The 19,476-nt window shown below is 43.9% G+C and overlaps 1 protein-coding gene and 1 pseudogene across 1 annotated transcript in view; both read right to left on the bottom strand.

The window, feature by feature from the left end:
* The window catches only part of SIMC1 (SUMO interacting motifs containing 1), an 85,258-nt gene that overhangs the window by 44,193 nt on the left and 21,589 nt on the right, over positions 1–19,476 (bottom strand). Inside the window, exons 2-4 of the mRNA XM_075541980.1 lie at positions 16,740–18,377; positions 5,609–5,841; positions 4,748–4,817 (exon numbers count right to left, since the gene is read on the bottom strand). Coding sequence (XP_075398095.1) covers positions 4,748–4,817; positions 5,609–5,841; positions 16,740–18,377 — 1,941 coding nt within the window. The remainder of the gene's footprint in view (positions 1–4,747; positions 4,818–5,608; positions 5,842–16,739; positions 18,378–19,476) is intronic.
* LOC142439551 (proliferating cell nuclear antigen pseudogene) lies at positions 1,890–4,131 on the bottom strand (annotated as a pseudogene).

Raw genomic sequence — 19,476 nt, 5'->3', positions numbered from 1 at the left:
ATTTATAACTTATTATTATTTTGTCACATATACCATTCGATGGCTCCCTTCACCCACTTTTCCCACCATGGAACTTAAAAGTTCTCTATATCCCTCAGTGAATGAGCCCAAAGCTGACAAATAGAGGAAGTATTTGAGTCCTGTCTCAGATTTCCCCAAACTTATAAAACTCGGATTTGTCAGGCTGAAGAGACACTGCCTTTAAAAAAAAAAAATCATTTTATTTGGGGCTCGTAAAACTCATCATAACCCTTACATCCATCCACTGGAGACTCTGCCTTGTAACAATCACAAACCCACACAACTTGGGGTGCAGTAAGTTTCTAAAGTGTTCATTTTCATCAACTGAAATAAAATATTCATTTGTTCTCACTTCTATTCATTTCTTTCTCATTAGAATGCCAAAATAAGTTAGACACAAATCCCTTAGCTAGCTACAGCAGGTTTAAACTACTGTAATCGTTTTTTTTTTTATCGCTATCACCATAATTTTTATTGGGCTGCTCTAGACAAAAAAAGAACATCTACCACCACACCGAGGCAAAACACTAATGATGTGCAACAGAACAGCAAGGGGAACAGGGCAACGAAGTACCCAGGGAGTACCAAAAATAGACTTTGGGGCCAGGGCGTGGCGCCCATCTGACTCTACCGGAAAACACTCCTAAAGGCCAACAAACAGTCCTTGAACTTTGTTTTTTTTGTCATTGGCTTTTTGTTGTTTTGTTTTCTTTTGTTGCTTGGGTTTGCTCTGCCTTGTTTTGGGGCATGTTCTTACCTCCTCAGGTCTGTCTAAATAAGATAGGCTGGAAGAACAATCTGGAGGAGAAAACAATGAGACTGACAGTTGGCGGGGGAGGGGGGCATGGGAGAGGGGGAGGTGGGGGGAAAGGAAGTGGTGTTAACAAACCCAGGGTAAAGGGAACAAGTGATCCAAATCGGTGGTGAGGAGGGTGTAGGAGGTCTGGTAGGGTGTGATCAAGGGTAATGTAACCAAGAGGAATTACTGAAACCCAAATGAAGGCTGAACATGATAGTGGGATAAGAGGAAAGTAAAAGGAAATAGAGGAAAGAGCTAGAAGTCAAAGGGCATTTATAGAGGCCTAAACACAGGCATGTACAGATGTAAATATATTTATATATGAGGATGGGGAAATAGATCTATGTGCATATATTTATACATCTAGTACTAAGGTAGCAGATGGACATTGGGCCTCCACTCGAATACTCCCTCAATGCAAGAACACTTTGTGCTATTAAAATAACATTCCATGATGCTCACCTTCCTGACACAATCGCTGAAGACAAAGTGGGTGCATAAGCAAAGTGGTGAAGAAAGCTGATGGAGCCTGGCTATCCAAAGATATAGCGTCTGGGGTCTTAAAGGCCTGAAGATAAACAAGTGGCCATGTAGCTGAGAAGCAACAAAGCCCACATGGAAGAAGTACACCAGCCTGTGCAATCATGAGGTGCAGAAGGGATCAGATATCAGACACCAAAGAACAAAGACTCGTATCATTATGTGCTCACCTCCCGTATATGATCACTAAAGACAAATGGGTACATAAGCAAATGTGGTGAAGAAAGCTGATGGTACCCAACTATCAAAAGATATAGTGTCTGGGGTCTTCAAGGCTTGAAGGTAAACAAGCGGCCATCTAGCACAGAAGCAACAAAGCCCACATGGAAGAAGCACACCAGCCTGTGTGATCATGAGGTGTCGAAGGGATGAGGTATCAGGCATCAAAGAACAAAAAAAAAATAAAATCATTGTCAATGAGGGGGAGTGCGGATTGAGGACCCAAGACCCATCTGTAGGCAACTCGACATCCCCTTACAGAAGGGTCGCGGGGAGCTAATGGGCCAGTCAGGGTGCAGTGTAGCAATGATGAGACAGACCACTTTCCTCTCGTTCCTAAATGCTTCCTTCTCCTCCCACTATCGTGATCCCAATTCTATCTTACAAATCTGGCTAGACCAGAGGATGTACACTGGTACAGATAGGAACTGGAAACAGAGGGAATCCAGGGCAGATGATCCCTCAGGACTAGTGGTGAGAGTGGCAATACCGGGAGGGTGAAAAAAGGGTGGGGTAGAAAGGGGGAACTTATTAAAGGATCTACATATAACCTCTTTCTTGGGGGACAGACATCAGAAAAGTGGGTGAAGGGAGACATCAGACAGTGTTAAGATATGACAAAATAATAATAATTTACAAATTATCAAGGGTGCATGAGGGAGTGGGGAGGGAGGGGAAAAGAACTGAGGAGCTGATCCCAAGGGCTCAAGAAGAAAGAAAATGTTTTGAGAATGATGATGGCAACAAATATACAAATGTGCTGGACACAATGGATGTATGTATGGATTGTGTTAAGAGTTGAAAGAGCCCCCAATAAAGTGATTTTAAAAAAAGCACGTCTACATTGATGATAGTAGCTTTAGCTAAGACAGTCTCTAGGATACTTATATAACAGTGGTGTGGTCCGAATGAAGGCAGCTGTCTTATATTTCAAACTCAGATAACTTTATCTGAACTGAAAGCATATTCTTAAACTGTACTTAGCTAAGACCCTTCGATATGAAAAGTGTAAGAGTCCTTCTAGGTTGGATAGAAAGTAGTATTTCTAGTTTACCAGATTTGACTTTGGATTTTTTTTCCCCATCAAATTTTGGAAAAGTGGTGCAAAAATAGAGTATTTATAGAAAACACTATCGACATAGGTTCTCCATGGTACAGATTTGGGGACAGAAAGACTTCAGCACATGTTGGCATCTCAGAAGCAGTTCTCAAAAAGCTTTGTTTTATTTTCTTGGATGTTGGACTGTAAGTGTGTCTAAGATCCTTTTTCATCCTCTCAGTAACCTTGTATTCCTCAATGCGGGGCACGTCTGCAGACAGAGTGAGTGTTACCGTAGAGGAGAGTGGGGTAGCTTTTGTGAAGAAGTTCAGGTATCTGAGTGCCACAGTGACCTGAACTGGCTCGTTCAGCTCTAAGGTAACCGCCTCCTCCTCTTCATCAACATGACTTGTTTGTGACAACTTAATGTTTCCATTTCCAAGTTCTCCGCTTGCAGAAACTTTCACTCCTCTTTCACACGGGGAATGTCAAGAGCATCTCCCATATGACTGCGATCTGGGCAGATGTGTGCGAGGTCACCAGCACTCCGGTCCTGGAATTCCAAGTGGTTCCACATCTAAATCCATCAACTCCATTCCACAGTCCTGAAACGTGTTGGTGGTTCCGTGCTTCAAATCCCAGTGTCAATGTGTCGGTGCTACTTTCCGCCCAGAGCGTGATGACGTCCTCACTGCCAGACACTTTAGTATTTTGGACACGCTGGTGAGGTCCATGCCCACGGCCAGGTTCGGTCGCAGAGGTAGGTGCGGATGCCCACGGAGCACAGAGTCTGCTGCACCAGGGGGCCGTGGGACAAAGCCATGCTCTGTGGGTTCATGCCGCTCGAGCTGATGTCCCGGCAGTCCTCACTGATCAGATCCTCGAGCGCCTCCGGCACTTTCTCAGGATGGAACCCTGGGCCAGGCATGCCTGGAGCATGGTGGCAAAGTCACGACAATGTGGCTACAGGTGCTGAAAAGTATGAAGGTCTAGCTGGCTGAGGCCTCACAGGATCAGAGAGTGAACCAGAAAGTGGAGACCAAGAAAGACCACCACCAACCTGCTGCGTCTGCAACTGCCCTGCACTCAGTTATGCATCTAAAGGCTGTGGTTTAAGTCCACCGAGTACTGTCTCGGAAGAAAGGCCTACTGATCTACTTCTGAAAAACCGGCCATTGGAAATTTTATAGCATAGTTCCTCTGACAGATATGGGGTTGCCAGGAGGTTTATAAGTCATTTCCCTTTTCCTATTCTATCACCTGTCTTAGGAGCTCTGGTCTGGTGGTGTAGTGGTTACGTGTAGGGCTACAATCCACATAGCTAGCAGTTCAAAACCACCAGCAAGTTCTACAGGAGAAAGACCGGGCTTTCTACTCCCTTAAACAGCTACCATCTTGGAAACCCGCAGTGGGCTCATTATGAGTCAGCAGTGAGTTAGTATCACCTGGCTTACTTGTCCAGCAAGCAGGATGCTCAAGCATAAACATACTGCTTAAAATTTCCAAAGAGATACACTGTATGTAACCGGAGGTTGTTTAGAGTCTCTTGGAGTGAACATTCTTTGATTTTAAGAAACTGCCATGGGAAGTCATCTCTTTCGCACATTGAACTTAACCATTAGCGTTAGAATAAGCCCAGAACTGGATAGCAGAGCAGAGATCAGACTGAAACGGGACTTTTGACTGTAGCCCCTGTGCCTGTGTTTAGCCTGTGGCTTTTTGTCTAGCTTTGTCAGTCACCACGCTCACATTCCTAGGGCATCTAAATCGCTGGCCAGGTTTACTGTCCATCTCTTCATCTTCAAGGCCATGCATTTAAAGCCCCCTCTACTCATTTCCTTCGACTCGAATTGGAATCTCAAGATATTTGAAAGTCTTTAAAATCACTGCAAGGGAGGGAGGGAGGCCGTAAGCGAATGCCCTTGATCTTGACCTGGAAGACGGTACCCCGCCCTTCAATAGGAATCTGTGTGGCGTGTGTGGGAGTGGGACTATTCGGAGAGAATACAGCGAGTCTAATGATACGGGAATATATAGAACGCTAATCGTACTGCCCCGATTTGCCACCCCTTTTGGTCCTCTTTAGAATTTTCCCTGTCAAAGAGACATCCTCACGGTTGTTAGGTTACCTCTTCCTCCATGACGTAGGTGAGCAGCTTCCAGTCCCATTCCACTGTCTTGGCATTAGCCGGATGTAGCCTGAAAACCAAGGAACGTCAATTAGAATTCTTGGGGTGCTTCGTGAGAGAAGGGATGGCGTCTGCACGATGATAAAGGAATCCTTCTTTTATCCTCAGTGCTCTTGCCCACCCTCTGGGGTCATAATCCTATTTCAGTCAGGGGACAGTGGAACTTCACTGCCTTTTGCTACCCAGTTATACACCTAGTTTTTTGAAGGCGTTAAGACCCAATTTTGCTTCAAGAAGCTAGCTCTTTACTACTCTTGGCCCAAAGACAGCTGGCTTTAACCACCAGGGCCCCCGAATGAAGCATGCTCCCTGAAAAGCCCAGCATGATATTGAGCCCCTCGGCTCACAATGATTAGCTGAAAGATGGGCACATAGTTCATGCCAGACCAATCAAAGCCTAAAGGACTACATTTCAGGACTCTATGTAACCATCAGGGAAGTGAATTCTCCTTCCCACTGTGACTGCCTGTCACAGCCGAAAGCTTAGGGGATACCATGCACAATCTGTGACTAGACCCAACACAGAGGTGAAAACGGGTCTTGGTGAGTTGTTTTAAATATTGAGTCAAGTCGTATCTTTCATACCCTCTGGGTTTCTAGTTATACGAGTCATTACAATTTATTTTCATTAGTGGTTAAAGTCAGTTGTACTGAGTTTCCTGTCTCTTTAAATTAAACTACGCTAACACAACACAAAAACCTTCCCAAGGGTTAGAGGAACACCGTGCGGGCAAGAGAGTACAGTGTCTGGAGGCCATTTCCCTGGAAGACTTGCTAACAGCTGGCTGGGGAGGTTCGTACTGTTGAATTTTCATGAGGAGCATGTAGGCCTCTTTTAGGACATCCACGGTCTCAGAGTCACTGAGCAGGATTTTCTGGATGATGTGAGCCACAATTTCTCTGGGTGGGTAATGCTGAGGCGACACAAAGTCCATCAAAAACTGCACAGTCCCCAGGGGGAAATTTTCTTCAATTGTGTTTGCCACCATCCGTAGTCTTCGATGTGAGATGGGCTCTGCTTTTCCACCCTTATTCTATAGAGATTAAAAAAAATAAAACCAAACCAAGAATCAGCAACGAGTAGCCATAGACCATGACAGTCAGAGGTTCTGCCTGCATTAAGTATTTCCCCCATAATTATAAAAGTTATCAGAAACTTTATCTAAAAAAAATCCTTTTAGTGATATGGAATTTAAACAAAATTCAACATTCTATATACAACACAGTTTCTTCTAGGAGACAATATAGGCTAGAAAAGAAAGCACACACAAAAAGCTGGGACACAAGAAGCTGATACCAAGGGCTCAAATAGAAAGAAAATGTTGTGGAAATGTTGATGGCAACATGTGTACACGTGTGCTTAATACGATTGAATGATGGGTTGTTATAAGATTTGTAAGAGTCCCCCGATAAAATGATTTAAAATGAAACAAAACAAAAAACCACGCTGCTCGGTACTCGCCTTCATGAAGAAAGAGATCACTGAAGATAAGAGTGCTACAGCAAAGTGTGGTGAAGAAAACTGATGGTGCCCGGCTATCAATTAGAATAGCGCCTGGGGCTTTAAAGGCTTGTATTTAAACAGCCATCTAAGTGAGGCGTCAACTAAGGCCATGTGGAAGAAGCACACCAGCCTGTGTGAGCCAAAAATGGCTTGCGTGTTTCCGTGATGTTGGAAGGTCTGCCACTGGGAGTTCAACTATCAGCAGTCTCCCATGCTGGGCAGGGTTCAGTGGAGTTTCCATATTAAGACGGACTAGGAAGTAGGAATGGGCAGACCATTTCTGAAAAAGTAGACACTGAATGCTTTCTGAATAACAGTAGAACACAGTCTGAGATAATGTGAAAAGATGAGTTTCTCAAGACAAAAATCAAACTCCCTGCCATTGTGTTGCTGACGACAGGGCAGGGCAGAGCTGCCTTGTGAGTTTCTGAGACTGGCACTCTTCACAGGATAGAAAGCAGACGCTAAAACATGACTGGGGAGCCACCTTCTCCATGAGCATAGACGGAACAAAGCTTTTGGAACCTTCATTTGCTCATAGGGTACAACTAAAATTGAGAAGAAATAGCGGCAAGCATCCATATGAATGAGAATGTAGGATGTATAAAGAGTAAACCTAGGAAAACTGGAAATTGTCAAGAACTGGATGGAGGAGACTTTTGGTAAGATGATGAAGAAAACAGATATGGAGAAAAAACCCTGGAACTCTGAATCGCTGAAGGAAAAAAAGCTAAGTGAGCTGAGCACTGACAGTACAGGGAGCTGCCATGGGGCGTACTTACCCCTTCCCAGTTTCCCACAGGTCCCTGGAACATGGAGGGACCCCCTGCGTGCACTCTCATGCGCTTGGCAATGGCTGCAGAGCCCTTGAGCAAGCCAGTGTAGGGCTACTTTCCAACAGGCAAGTGCACCAGGGCCCACCCACCCCTGTGCTCTGTGGCCCTGGGCCTCACAATGCTGGCTTTGGCTATTTTTAAAGCAGCAGGATAGTAGTGTCACACACTTGCACACTCCATGGCCTTGAGCTGCACTGAGCGGGCTTGGAGAGATTTTTAAACCGATAGAGTGGTACTAGAGGAACACGGTGCACACATTCATGGGGTCCACAGCAGAGGCTGTGGCAAACCCCCAATCAGTACCCTGGAGGCGGTCAGTACTTGGGTTACTGGCTCTGGCTTGGTATTAAAAAAAACCCGTTCTCTTCTCTTTTTGCTTTTCCTTGGGTTTGATAAACCATCAGGAGAGGCACAGGAAGCAAGAGGGTTGGAATCTTCCTAAACTCCCTACACATCTCTAGTGTCCAGACAAGTTACCACTGCCCACGTTTACACACCCGTGGTTGTAGCCTATGGTGTGTACCAGTAAGGGACCTTGTTAAGCACATACTGGTGACTAAGAAAGAGAAAAAAGGTGCTGGCTTGGGTCTTCTTTTGATTGTTTTAGATTCATTAAAAAATTTTATTTTTTGCTTTTCGTTTGTTTTTCTGGCTGGTCTCTTTGCTAGTTTTTAGCTCTTGTGTGTTTTCCTTTAAGAAATGATTTATTACTCCACTTGATGGAGACAACTGTCCCCACACAACCCATCCACTCCTGTACCTCCAACAGCTGTGCCAGTGGACAGTGACCACAACTCAATCCAGAGCCACTGGATCAACAAGTAATCACAAATTTAAACAATGGCACACAAACACCCTCGCAATGTCTTGGAGACAACAGATACTTAGAGCTCATACAAAGAAACAAGACCAGAGCCAAAAGACTTTCACCTCCCCACCCTTTGAAGAAAAAGTACTATATTTATTGGGTGAAGAAGATGAGACATTGGAATTACCAGAAAAAGAAGTGAGAAGAATTCTTCTTAGGTATTTTCAGTGGATGGAGAGAAAGATTGAAAGAGTTATGGAGGGAAAAATATACAGAGAGAAGAATTAAGGAAAACACTTCAAAAGCAATCTGATACAATAAACGAGCTTTTAGAAACGATACAAAACAATAAAGAGAATACGAGAAGATTGATACGAAGAGAACTGACGCAATGGAGGCCAAATGAGTGAGCTTTAAACAATTCACTCAATACCGACCTGTGAGAAAAAAAGTACATAACAACACCAACAACAATCCAAAGAAAGTAGAAGAATGGTGTGGCATACTATCACGAGAAATAACATCTATTTGGCAGGAATGCTTGAACAGGAGGGGGGGGAGCACAGAGAGAATTGCCCAGGAGGTGCTGGAAGAACATTCCCCTAAGATCACGGAGGAGAAAATAGTGGCGAGAAAAGACAAAAAGGAAATAACCACAGCACATCATACTGAAGCGTTCCAAAATCAAGACAGGGAAAGAACCTACAGAAGACCAGGAAAATAGAAACATTGCCCACCAAGGGGAACCAGTAAGACTACGTTCCGATTTCTCAGAGGAACCATGCAGGGAAGAAGGTAAGAGGGCAATACATGTAAAACTCTAAAGAAAAAAACTGTCGAGAATATTACATGCAGCAGAACTGTCCCTCAAATATGAGGGAGAAATAAGATAATTTCCAGGTAAGAACAACAATAAAAAAATACAGGAATATGTAAGAACAAGATCAACCTTACAAAAAATACTATAGGGAACAACAATGTAGAAAGAAAACATTCAGGTAGAGAAGTCAAGTAGATTTCAAGACAGACTAGAATGTTTGAATTTGGGAAGAAAGGAACAAATAATAAGGTGAGATCAAAGAAGACAGATGAAAAAAGAAAAATTACAAAGACCTTGTAAATAATAAAACAACAGTGAAGAAAAAGAAGGCAAATGCTATAAACAAACTGAACTCGGTACAAAAAATTACGAGGAACTAAGAAATCAACAACACACAAAAATCCACACACCAAAACAGCAAAAAACTCATACTTATCAATAACGACACTGATTATAAAGGAATTAAATGTATCAGTCATGAGACAGAGTAGCAGAATAGATAAGAAAATCGCCCCATCAGTATGTTCTTCAAGAAACAAAGCTTACACACAAAGACAAAACTGGACTAAGATTTAAAGGAAAGAAAAAATACACCAACCTGATGTCAGCTTTAAAAAGAGCAGGAATGGCAAGAAATAAAATAAAAAATAAAACAAAAAGCAAAGAAAATCCCACGAGACACAAAGAAGGACACTGCATTATGATCAAAGGGACAACTGAGCGAGACACAACTATAAAACATGTCTAGGCACCCAATGAAAGAGCCTCGCAATACAAGACTCAAACTCTTACAGATCCGAAGAGAGAAACAGACAACACTACACGCAGTGCAGGAGATTCCAACACACCATTCTTAAAAAAGTCATAAATCATTCTATTGGGGGCTCTTCAGTTCCTATCACAATGCACACAGCGTACACCATCTTCAGGAAGAACAGAAAAGGAAGGAAACTCAACGAAGGAGACAAACTAAACGATGCAATTAATCGGCTTTCCTCTCAAACATATAGAGATGCTCCACTACCACATGGTACAATGCATATTCTCTTCAGAACAGGCCGAGCTTTAATAAATTATAAAACAGTGAGATACTGCAAACACTCAATAAAATGCAAACAGAAGGTAAGTTCCTGAACATAATAAAGGGCACATACACAAAATTAACATCTTCCTTAATGGGGGGAACAGAAAGCATTTCCCTTGTAAACGAGAGCAGATAGGGTGCCTGAAGCACTGCTCTTATTTAATATTGTGCTGGAGTCTTATTCACAGTGGAAAGATAACACAAAGAAAGAAAGGTATCCAAATATGCAAAAGAGAATAAAATCCCTATTTGCAGATGGCATGCTTCTATCTATACACACCCCCAAAGACGCAAAAAGAAAATTGTTGAAATAAATTGAAAGATTCAGCAACCTGGTGGGGTATAAGACCAACATACAAAAATAAATTAGATTCTTGTATGTTAACAAAGAGCTCTGAAAAAGAAATCAAGAAAACAGTATCCAAAAAAAAAACAACAAAAAAACGGTATCATTTACAATATTCGCACAAAAGATGAAACACTTAGAAATAAATCTAACCAGAGAAATAAAAGAGTTATATAAAGCAAAGTACAGAACATTACTACAAGTAATTAAAAGAGACCTACAAAAGTGGAAGGAAGACCTACAAAGATACCATGTTCATGGATAGAAAGAGCTAACATTGTGAAATTGTCAGTACTAGCTTAAGTGGTCTATCTGTACATGCAATTATGATCCAGATCTCAGTATCATTCTTTAAAGAGATGGAAAAACTAATCACCAATGTATACAGAAAGAAAAGAGACCCAGGATAAACAAATTAAGCACTGAAGAGGGCGAACCATGTAGGCGGCCTCACACTTCTTAATCTCAAAACCTACAACATAGTCATGGTAGTCAAAGAATACTGGTATTGGTACAACAAGTGATAGAGAACCCAGAAATAGATTCAGTTACTTACAGACCACTGTTTTTTGAGAAAGAATTGAAGCACATTACATGGTTCTCACAAACTTGTATTTCCACTTGCAAAAGAATAAAACAGGACCCTTATCTCACTCCATAAACAAACACAAACCCAAGATTGAGTGAGGAAGTAAATGTGAACCCTAGAACATTATAGATCATCAATGGAAAAATAGGGACAAGCTTAGGGATCCTAATCTGAAAGGCCAGACTCCCTGGCATGAAGTAGATTCCAACAGGTAGAACTGCCCCTGTGTGTCTGAGACTCTAACTGTTAAAGCCCGCCTTTCTCCTGTGGAGCAGCTGGTGGTTTTGAACTGCTGACTGACTACATTACTCTTCTAACACCGGCATAAATACACAATCAAACATGATGAAACACACACACACACACACCCACAGAGCAGAATAAATGACTAGGTCCTCCTAAAAATAAGAAACATATTAAACAAACTTGCAAAAAAAAAAGAAACTGATGTGCGTCAAAAGAACTCATCAAAAGACTGAAAAGGAGAACCCGCAGACTGAGAAACAAAAGTTTGGTAATGACATATCAGACAAGAAACTAATCTCTAAGATCTATAGAACACTCCAATACCTCAACAAGAAAAAAGACAAATAACTTAATAAAAACTGGGCGGAAAGACACGGACAGACAGTTCACCAAAGAAGGCATTCAGGCGACCAACAAACAGATGAAGATATATTTGAGCTTGCTAGCAACCTCAGAGATGCAAATTAAAACAACAGTGTCACACTCCTCCCACCCCGAATTGATAGCAAAGTTCAAAAAAGCAAAAACACATCAGATGTACAAGGACGTGTGGGGAAATTGGGACCCTTATGCACTGCTGTGGGAGCCGTGACACAGAAACGCGGTATGGCACTTCCTCAAACACCTGGGAACAGAAATACCACGTGAGCCAGTAGCAGTGCTAGGTGGTATATACCCTACAAACGGAAGAGAATGGCAAGAACCAACGGACGCATACCCATGTCCACCACCACACTATTGACAATAGCAAGGTGGAAGCAATCTGGACGCCGATCAAAGGAAGAACAGACAAATAAACTTTGGTAAGTACACACAGCGAAGTACTGTGCATCATTAAAGAAGGATGCATTTGTGAAATATCTCATGACATGGATGGATTTAGAGGACCTCGCGCTAAGCAACGTTAGCAAAACTAAAGGAAAAGTACTGTATGAGGCCGCTGTTTAAAAAAAAAATCAAGAAAAGGTTTTCAAATCAAGAGGAACAGACTATGATGGCAAGGCTCAAAATGAGAAGAAATAAATATTCATTACTAATCAGAACTTGGAATGTATGAAGTATGAATCTTGGAAAATTGCAAGTCGTCAAAAATTAAAAATAGACTGCAAAAAGATCACTAGTCCAGGCACGAATGAGCTGGGATGGACTGGTATTAGCTATTTTTAGTCAGACAATCATAACGCTCACTGTTCCAAGAACGATAAATTCAAGAGAAATGGTGGCGCATTGGAGCTTTTGCTGTAGAAAAAAAATCAAGATCTGTCTTGAAGTTCAACGCTATCTCTGATAGTATAACATCTGAACACCTGTAAGAAAGTCCAGCTGATACAATTATTGTTCAGGTTTATGCACCTGCCAAAAAAGCTAGTGATTTAAAAAAATGAATAATTTTATCAACTCTTTCAGTCTGAAATTGATTGCAAACATGCAACCAAGATGCACGGATGATTCTTGGTGATTGGAATGCAAAGGCTAGAAACAGAGAGGAAGAGAAGCTGGAAAAGATGGTCTTGGTGATAGAAACGAAGCTGGAGAGCACATGACAGAATATTGTAAGACTAACGACTTCATTGCAAATACCTTTTTTTTTTTAAATTTTTTTTTCCTGATCTTCATTTTTTTTTAAATTTTAACAATTTATTGGGGCTGATACAATTCTTTTCACAGTTCATACATCTACATACATCAATTGTATAAAGCACATCTGTACATTCTTTTCCCTAATCATTTTTTTCTCCTCTTTTCTTTTTTTACATTTTATTAGGGACTCACACAACTCTTACCACAATCCATACATATACATACATCAATTGTATAAAGCACATCCATACATTCCCTTTTTAAACAACGTAAGTGGCGACTGTACACATGGACTATGCCAGACGGACTACACAGGAATCAAACTGAGTACATCTCCGTGAGGAGAGACTCTGGAGAAACTCGATTATTAGCAGCCAAAATGGCACCAGGTGCTGACTGTGGAACAGATCATCAGTTGCTCAGACATAAGTTCAGGTTGAAGTAGATGATGTAAAACACAATCTTGAGCACATAGTACATGGATTCCGAGACCATCTCAAGAACAGACTTGACATTGAATACTAATGACAGAGCCTTGTCAGCTGAGGGATGACGTCAGGAACGTCAGATCTGATGGCAAAAGGTCATGAAAAAGACAAGAAGGAGAAAAAATTTGGAGTGGATGCCAGAAGACGCCCTGGAGCTTGCCCTTGAAAGTACAGTTGGTAGGTGTCATCCGGATGGTCTGAGCCATAGTGATTTATGCACAACAGAGCAAAATCCTGGCGGTCCTACATCATCCTCACAAGTGTGCCTGTGTTTGAGCCCACTGCTGCAGCCACTGTGTCAATTCATCTACCTGAGGGCTTTTCTCTGCCCCTCTCCCTTACCAAGCAAGATGTCCTTCTCCAGGGCCAGGCACAGTAGCTAAAGTAACTGAAAGAAATGATGAAATGAAAGAGATGAACAGAAACATTTAAAGGACAGCTTGAGAAGACAAGGTAATTACAATGACAGGTGCAAAGACCTAGGGTTCCCAAAACAGAAGAACATGTTCAGTATGGATCAAGCTGAAAGAATGAAAGGAAAACATTCAAGCCACAAGTTGCAATATTGAAAGATTCTGCGTAAGATGTTGAATAATGCAAGAAGCATCAAAAGAAAATGGAAGGAATAACAGAGTCACTGTGCTAAAAATAACTGGCGAACATTCTCCTATTTCAAGGTAGCATATGACCAAGAACCAATGGCACTGAAGAAGTGCAAGGTTCACAAAAACAAGCCTCCTGGGATTGACCAAATAACAACTGAAATGTTTCAACCAGCTGATGAAGCACTAGAAGCACTCACTCTCTAATGTAAGAAATCTGGAAGACTGGAAACCCAGCTGACTGAGTGGAAGCGATCCGTGTTGGTACCTATTCCAAAGGACAGTAGGTCAACAGAATAGGAATTACTGAACAATGCCATGGGTATGACATGCCAGTAAAGTTTTGCTGCAGATCATTCAACCATACTTGCAGCAGTACATCAATAGAGAATACCAGAAAGATGTCTACTTGTCTTTTGTTCACTCTGTAAAGGCATGCGACTGCATGGATCATACAAAGACTGGATAGCATTGAGAGGAATGAGGATTCACTTTACTTGAATCCATAATCAGTGCTCACGGAAGCAGCAATCAATGGCAGAGGCTGGTTTCAAATATAGATGGTATATAACTCCAGACACTACAAACCCTGCTTGGGATGCCTGCTCTCAACAAACAACAACAATAACAACACACTCAGAGAGAAGTTCACCAAATTAATAATAATAAATCCTGAACGATAATACTGTGGCTGTTTTTCATAACAAGCATTCTTTTTAAACTCAGAAAGAAATGTTTACTTTGAAATAGCCAACCAAAGATCTGGAACCTTATGCAGACTAGTGTAATATAGTGATGACACTATTTTACACTATTGTCCTTCCCAAGAATTTTTTGGATAAAAGAAGACCAGTCAACTCCCCTCATGTCTCAAGTCACTCAAAGGTGCTTCACAGCTCTCTGATGAGAGGCCATGGCTGGATGCAATGAGAATATAAAGAGCGAGAAAAGATAAGGGAATAAACATTTTGCTTTGGGGCAGGCTTTGCATTTGATGCATGTTACAATCTTGTGCCCTTAGTATTCACTTCTAGTCTACAAAATAGTGACAACTACAAACATAGAAATGTTTTTATTGAAAGGGAACTAATACTTCTAAGACCCGGAATAAAACCATACCCAAGGTGAACGGAGGGGGAGCATGGAGTGAAGACCCAATGTCCATCTGTAGACAATTGGACATCCCCTCACAGAGAGGTCACAGGGAAGAGAGGAGCCAGTCAGGGTGCAGTATAGCACTGAAGAAACACAACTTTCCTCTAGTGCTATGGTGCTTCCTTCCCCCACTATCATGACCTCAGTTCTACCTTACAAATCAGATTAGATCAGAGCATGCACACTGCTACAGATAAGAGCCGGAAACACAGGGAATCCAGGATAGATAAACCCCTCAGGGCCAATAAGGAATGTAGAAATCCCAGGAGGATTAGAGGAGGGTGGGGGGTGGGGAGAAAGGGGGAATCAATCACAAGGATTAACCTAGAACCCCCTCCCAGGGGGACGAATAATAGAAAAGTGGGTGAGGGGTGATGGAGGAGGATGTAAGGTATGGGAAAATTAATCTATAACTTATCAAGGGTTCGTGAGGGAGGAGGGAGGGGGAAGAGATGGGGAGCTGCTATCAGGGGCTCAAGTGGGAAGAGAATGCTTTGAAAATGATGGTGGCGGCACATGTACAAAGGTACCTGGCACACTGGAGGAATGTATGGAATGTGACAAGAGATGTAAGAGCCCCTAATAAGAGTATTAGAAAAAAAGAAAGGGAAGCAATCCTTACAGAGCCCTTGCACAGGGCTCAAAAGGTGGGTGTGTGCTTGAGTGTGCATCAGAAGCGAAACAACTGCCATGTGGCCAATATGATCTTATTCGAGCCGAACAAAGACACCCAGCGGAGTGCAGGTGAATGGTTAGTAAACGGCAGTACGGGGAATGACGTAAGAAGGGGGAAAATAATCTAGTGAAGTTATTTACTAATCGCCCAGATTAAATCATATGAGGCACAGAGAAGATAACAACTATACACCAGCGCTGGGATTCTTTAGGAAAGTCAGAAACAAAGGTGAAGAAAAATCCATTCTACTCAGTCTGACTGTCAACTAAAAACATGAGCCATGTGGATAGCTCCTATGGATCTCCTGGTGGCGTTGTGTCATCAACAACGCCTACAAAGACCCCCTCCCGCCCCAGTCTTGACTAGGGAAACAGTGACAGTTTCTCTCCTCCAAGTGCTCTAGATACGGAGAGATGTATCACCAACCTGAGATAAACTCAGTGGGAAAATGAGCTAATGGGGAGTAGAATCATTCATAAGGAGAAGAGAAAAAAATTGAAACAAAAGAAGAAAAATTACTTTCCAAGCCAATTCAAGGCGAACACCTGACACCTGCTAAGCTGGGTCATTACTGCTCCAGTAAGAAGGAATATGTACCTTTTGACTTTTTTAATAACTTCAAGCCAGTCTTCTTCATGTCAGGATGGCACTGAGCTTAATGACAAAGTACCTTCATACGGTGGGACTTAGCTCCACCTTTTCCCTTACACAGACGGTTTAATCCTCACAGACTGAGGACCAGTGGGAAGCAGCATCCTTCCTAACATTCAAAAATGGAATCTCCTCCCTGAAGGGCAGGGAGTAATAAGCCTGGAGGCACTGAAGTGTCCCGAGCATCATGCTTTGTGCAGCATGGAAGCTACCCTGGGACATCGCGCAGGGACCGGCCCAGGCCTGGAGGAAAAGCACCTGGGGAAGTCCTATGACACTGGCAGGTGCGTCGCATGTCATCTCACAGCTGCGGCTCAGGGAGAGAAAACGACTTGCCCAGCGGCGGTGTATAAATGAGAGGCTGAAATGGGAATCCTGATCTGACTCTACACTGCACGGTTTCCATAGTACGGTCAAGATGACCGAGTCAAGCCCAGACTGGACATGTCCTGTCACGCATGGACTCGCACAAACTGCAGTGACACGCGCTTTGTCCCAGACCTATACAGAAGACCCCAATCCATAGGCGAGAATATGCCAGCTTACCTCTCTTGCGTCTTTATCTGGTATGAGTGTCTGGAAGAAGAGGTGATGCACCGGCGGCCGTAAGAAGTACTTGAGTCTGTGCAGGCACGGCCTGTTGGGCAGCCCCCCGCGAGCTGTTCCAGCGGGCGTCCGAACCGATGCTGGGTTGGCGGGCTCTGAGAGTGGCAGCGCTTTTCTGCCTGGGGTTTTCAGGACGGAGAGCCACGGGAGTTTCTCCTCGTCCAACGACGTTCCCTGCTGCGGGGACTGCGGCCTGGGAGAGCAACGCTGAGGGGACAGAGTGGAGATCTCCATCGGCGTGTCCCGCTTCTGTACATCATTCGGAGGAGAGTCAGGCTTCCCTCGTGGGAAGGCAGACAAGACTCCAAGTGGGCACGGCCTGTCTCTGGGCGGACACGGCACACTGCTGGGTAGTGGGGGCACACCTCTCGAGAAGTGGGATCCCACCCTTGGCGAGCATAGCCTATTTCCTGGTGACGGTGGCACGTCCTTAGGGGAATGTGGCATGGTTTCTGGTGGCAGCGGCATGTCTCCGGGTGAATGGGACCTGATTTGCAGTGATAGCGGCATGTCTCCAGGGGTCCGTGGCACATCTTGCAGGGGCTGTGGCAAGCCTTGCAGGTGTGCCCCATTTTGTGGATATGATATGTTTTGAGGTGGGCCTGGTACATCTTGAGGTGGGCCTGGTACATCTTGAGGTGGACCTGGTACATCTTGAGGTGGACCTGCTACATCTTGAGGTGGACCTGCTACATCTTGGGGTAGGCCCCAAGCGTCTTGAGGTGGGCCCCAAGCATCTTGAGGTGGGCCCCAAGCATCTTGAGGTGGGCCCCAAGCGTCTTGAGGTGGGCCCCAAGCATCTTGAGGTGGGCCCCAAGTGTCTTGAGGTGGGCCGCGAGAATCTGGAGGTGGGTTCGCTGAGAGCTGGCGAGGCCTCGAGGAGTCTTGGGGTGAGCTTGGCACATGCTGCTGAGGACCCACTCCATTGTGAGGGCAGGGCATTTCTTGAGGCGGGGGAGGCAAGGCTTGTGGTCGGCACTGCATGGGTTGTGGAGGGCAGGACAAGGCTCGTGGTGGGCATGAGGAGGCTCGCGGAGGACACGGCGAGGCTTGAAATGGGCATGGTGAGGCTTTCGTTGGGCAAGGCACATCTTGCTGTAGGCATGGAAAGGCTGTGCTTTGATTGCTGCTTCTCCTATTGCTTGTTGGGGGGAGAAAGTGAGAATCTGAAGTCAGGCGTAGGCTTGCCAAGAAGCTGAAGTCACCTTTGAATGCTGCTGAGCTACAATTTGGCTCTGCTGGATAAACAGAGCGTTGATTGATGGATGTTGGGGCTTGGGGACGGTCACAGGTGGGGTGTTCCAATCGGTCCAGATACATAGGATTGTTGCTAACCATTCTCTGTGCAAAAGGCAGAGAGCTTCGGTCCATCTGCCCTTCTGTCACCTCTTTCCCAGAGAGGCTGGCATATGTCTGAAGACTCGTCGGCTCCTTCTGGGAAGGAGCAACAGGCTCGAGAGTCAGGTCGAGAGTGGCAATTGGCCTATGCTCTTCCTCAGCTTTTGTCAGGTCAATCACACAGAGTCCACTGCGATCCTTTGTCCTTGGCCTGGTTTCTCTAGTTAGGTCGATGACGTCCTGTTGGAGGATTATGAGAAGATGAGAGGTCAAGTAAGGATGGGGATTCTCAGTTTTATAAGATTACAGTATCATTTTACCTTTTCACTTCATTGATAACTTACGCATCGCGAATAACATAAACATGACTTTATTTGGTTAGCATTAAGCTGGTCAATGCTGTCGGTCTTCATAGCTCTTACCCCTTCAAATGTCATACACACATAACTAGGGGCACAGCAAGAGGCTTTTGATTTTTTCTCATCTAAGAGGGACAGGAGAGAGGCAAGGGACACATCTCAATCTTAAATTACAAACAAACAACGCTTGGAAAAGCACAATGAAGGGAGGATACAAGACAACTAGAACAAAAACCAAGCCAAGAAGACATGCTACTACGTATTAAGAACACGGTGAGTGCTTTTACACAGCAGCTTCCATTTTCCCGAAGGCCGAATGAAACAAACTAACAAAAAGACCCCACTGCCACCGAGTCCATTTCAATCCGCCGGGATCTTCCAGGTTGATGCTTCTCAGGCTGTGAGTCTTTACTGGAGCAGGCAGTCTCAACTCTCTCCTGTGGAGTAGCTGGGGGGCTGGAACCACACACCTTATGGCTAGCAGTGCAATGCTTACCTGACAGAGCCCCCTCTTCGAAACCTCTAAGGTAGACGCTATCATCTCCATTGTACAACAGAAGAAGAAACTGAAGTTCCGATGGAAGTTCAGACGGGAAGCAATGTGTAACAAGATTATTCACCTAAGGATTATAGTAAGACCCGATAAAGTCCGACCTGTATAAGGCTAAGACCTGCTACAGAAGGAAAACTCAGATAGTTCACACTCAAAGGAGTGACAGCAACGTAGCCTTTCAAAGGCAGGAAGCATGCGAGACGGGGGAAACGAGGCAGGCCTGTGGAGTTGGGTTCTCACAGGTTTCACTCGGTAAGCACACACAGTGTTTGATTGTATCAGTGTACCACATCGATGTTGATAGATGTTTGGGTTGCTTCCAGCTTGGGGCTTTCAGGAAGAAATGTGTTAATGAACATCATGTACAAGTCTGAGTGAAAATAGTTTCTTCTCTGCTGGGTAAATAGTTAGGAGTGACACTGGTGTA

The sequence above is a fragment of the Tenrec ecaudatus genome, chromosome 2, assembly GCF_050624435.1.
Source record: "Tenrec ecaudatus isolate mTenEca1 chromosome 2, mTenEca1.hap1, whole genome shotgun sequence".
Lineage (NCBI taxonomy): Eukaryota > Metazoa > Chordata > Mammalia > Afrosoricida > Tenrecidae > Tenrec > Tenrec ecaudatus.
The sequence above is the reverse complement of the archived record's forward strand: the minus strand, read 5'-3'. Positions and strand labels throughout refer to the sequence as shown.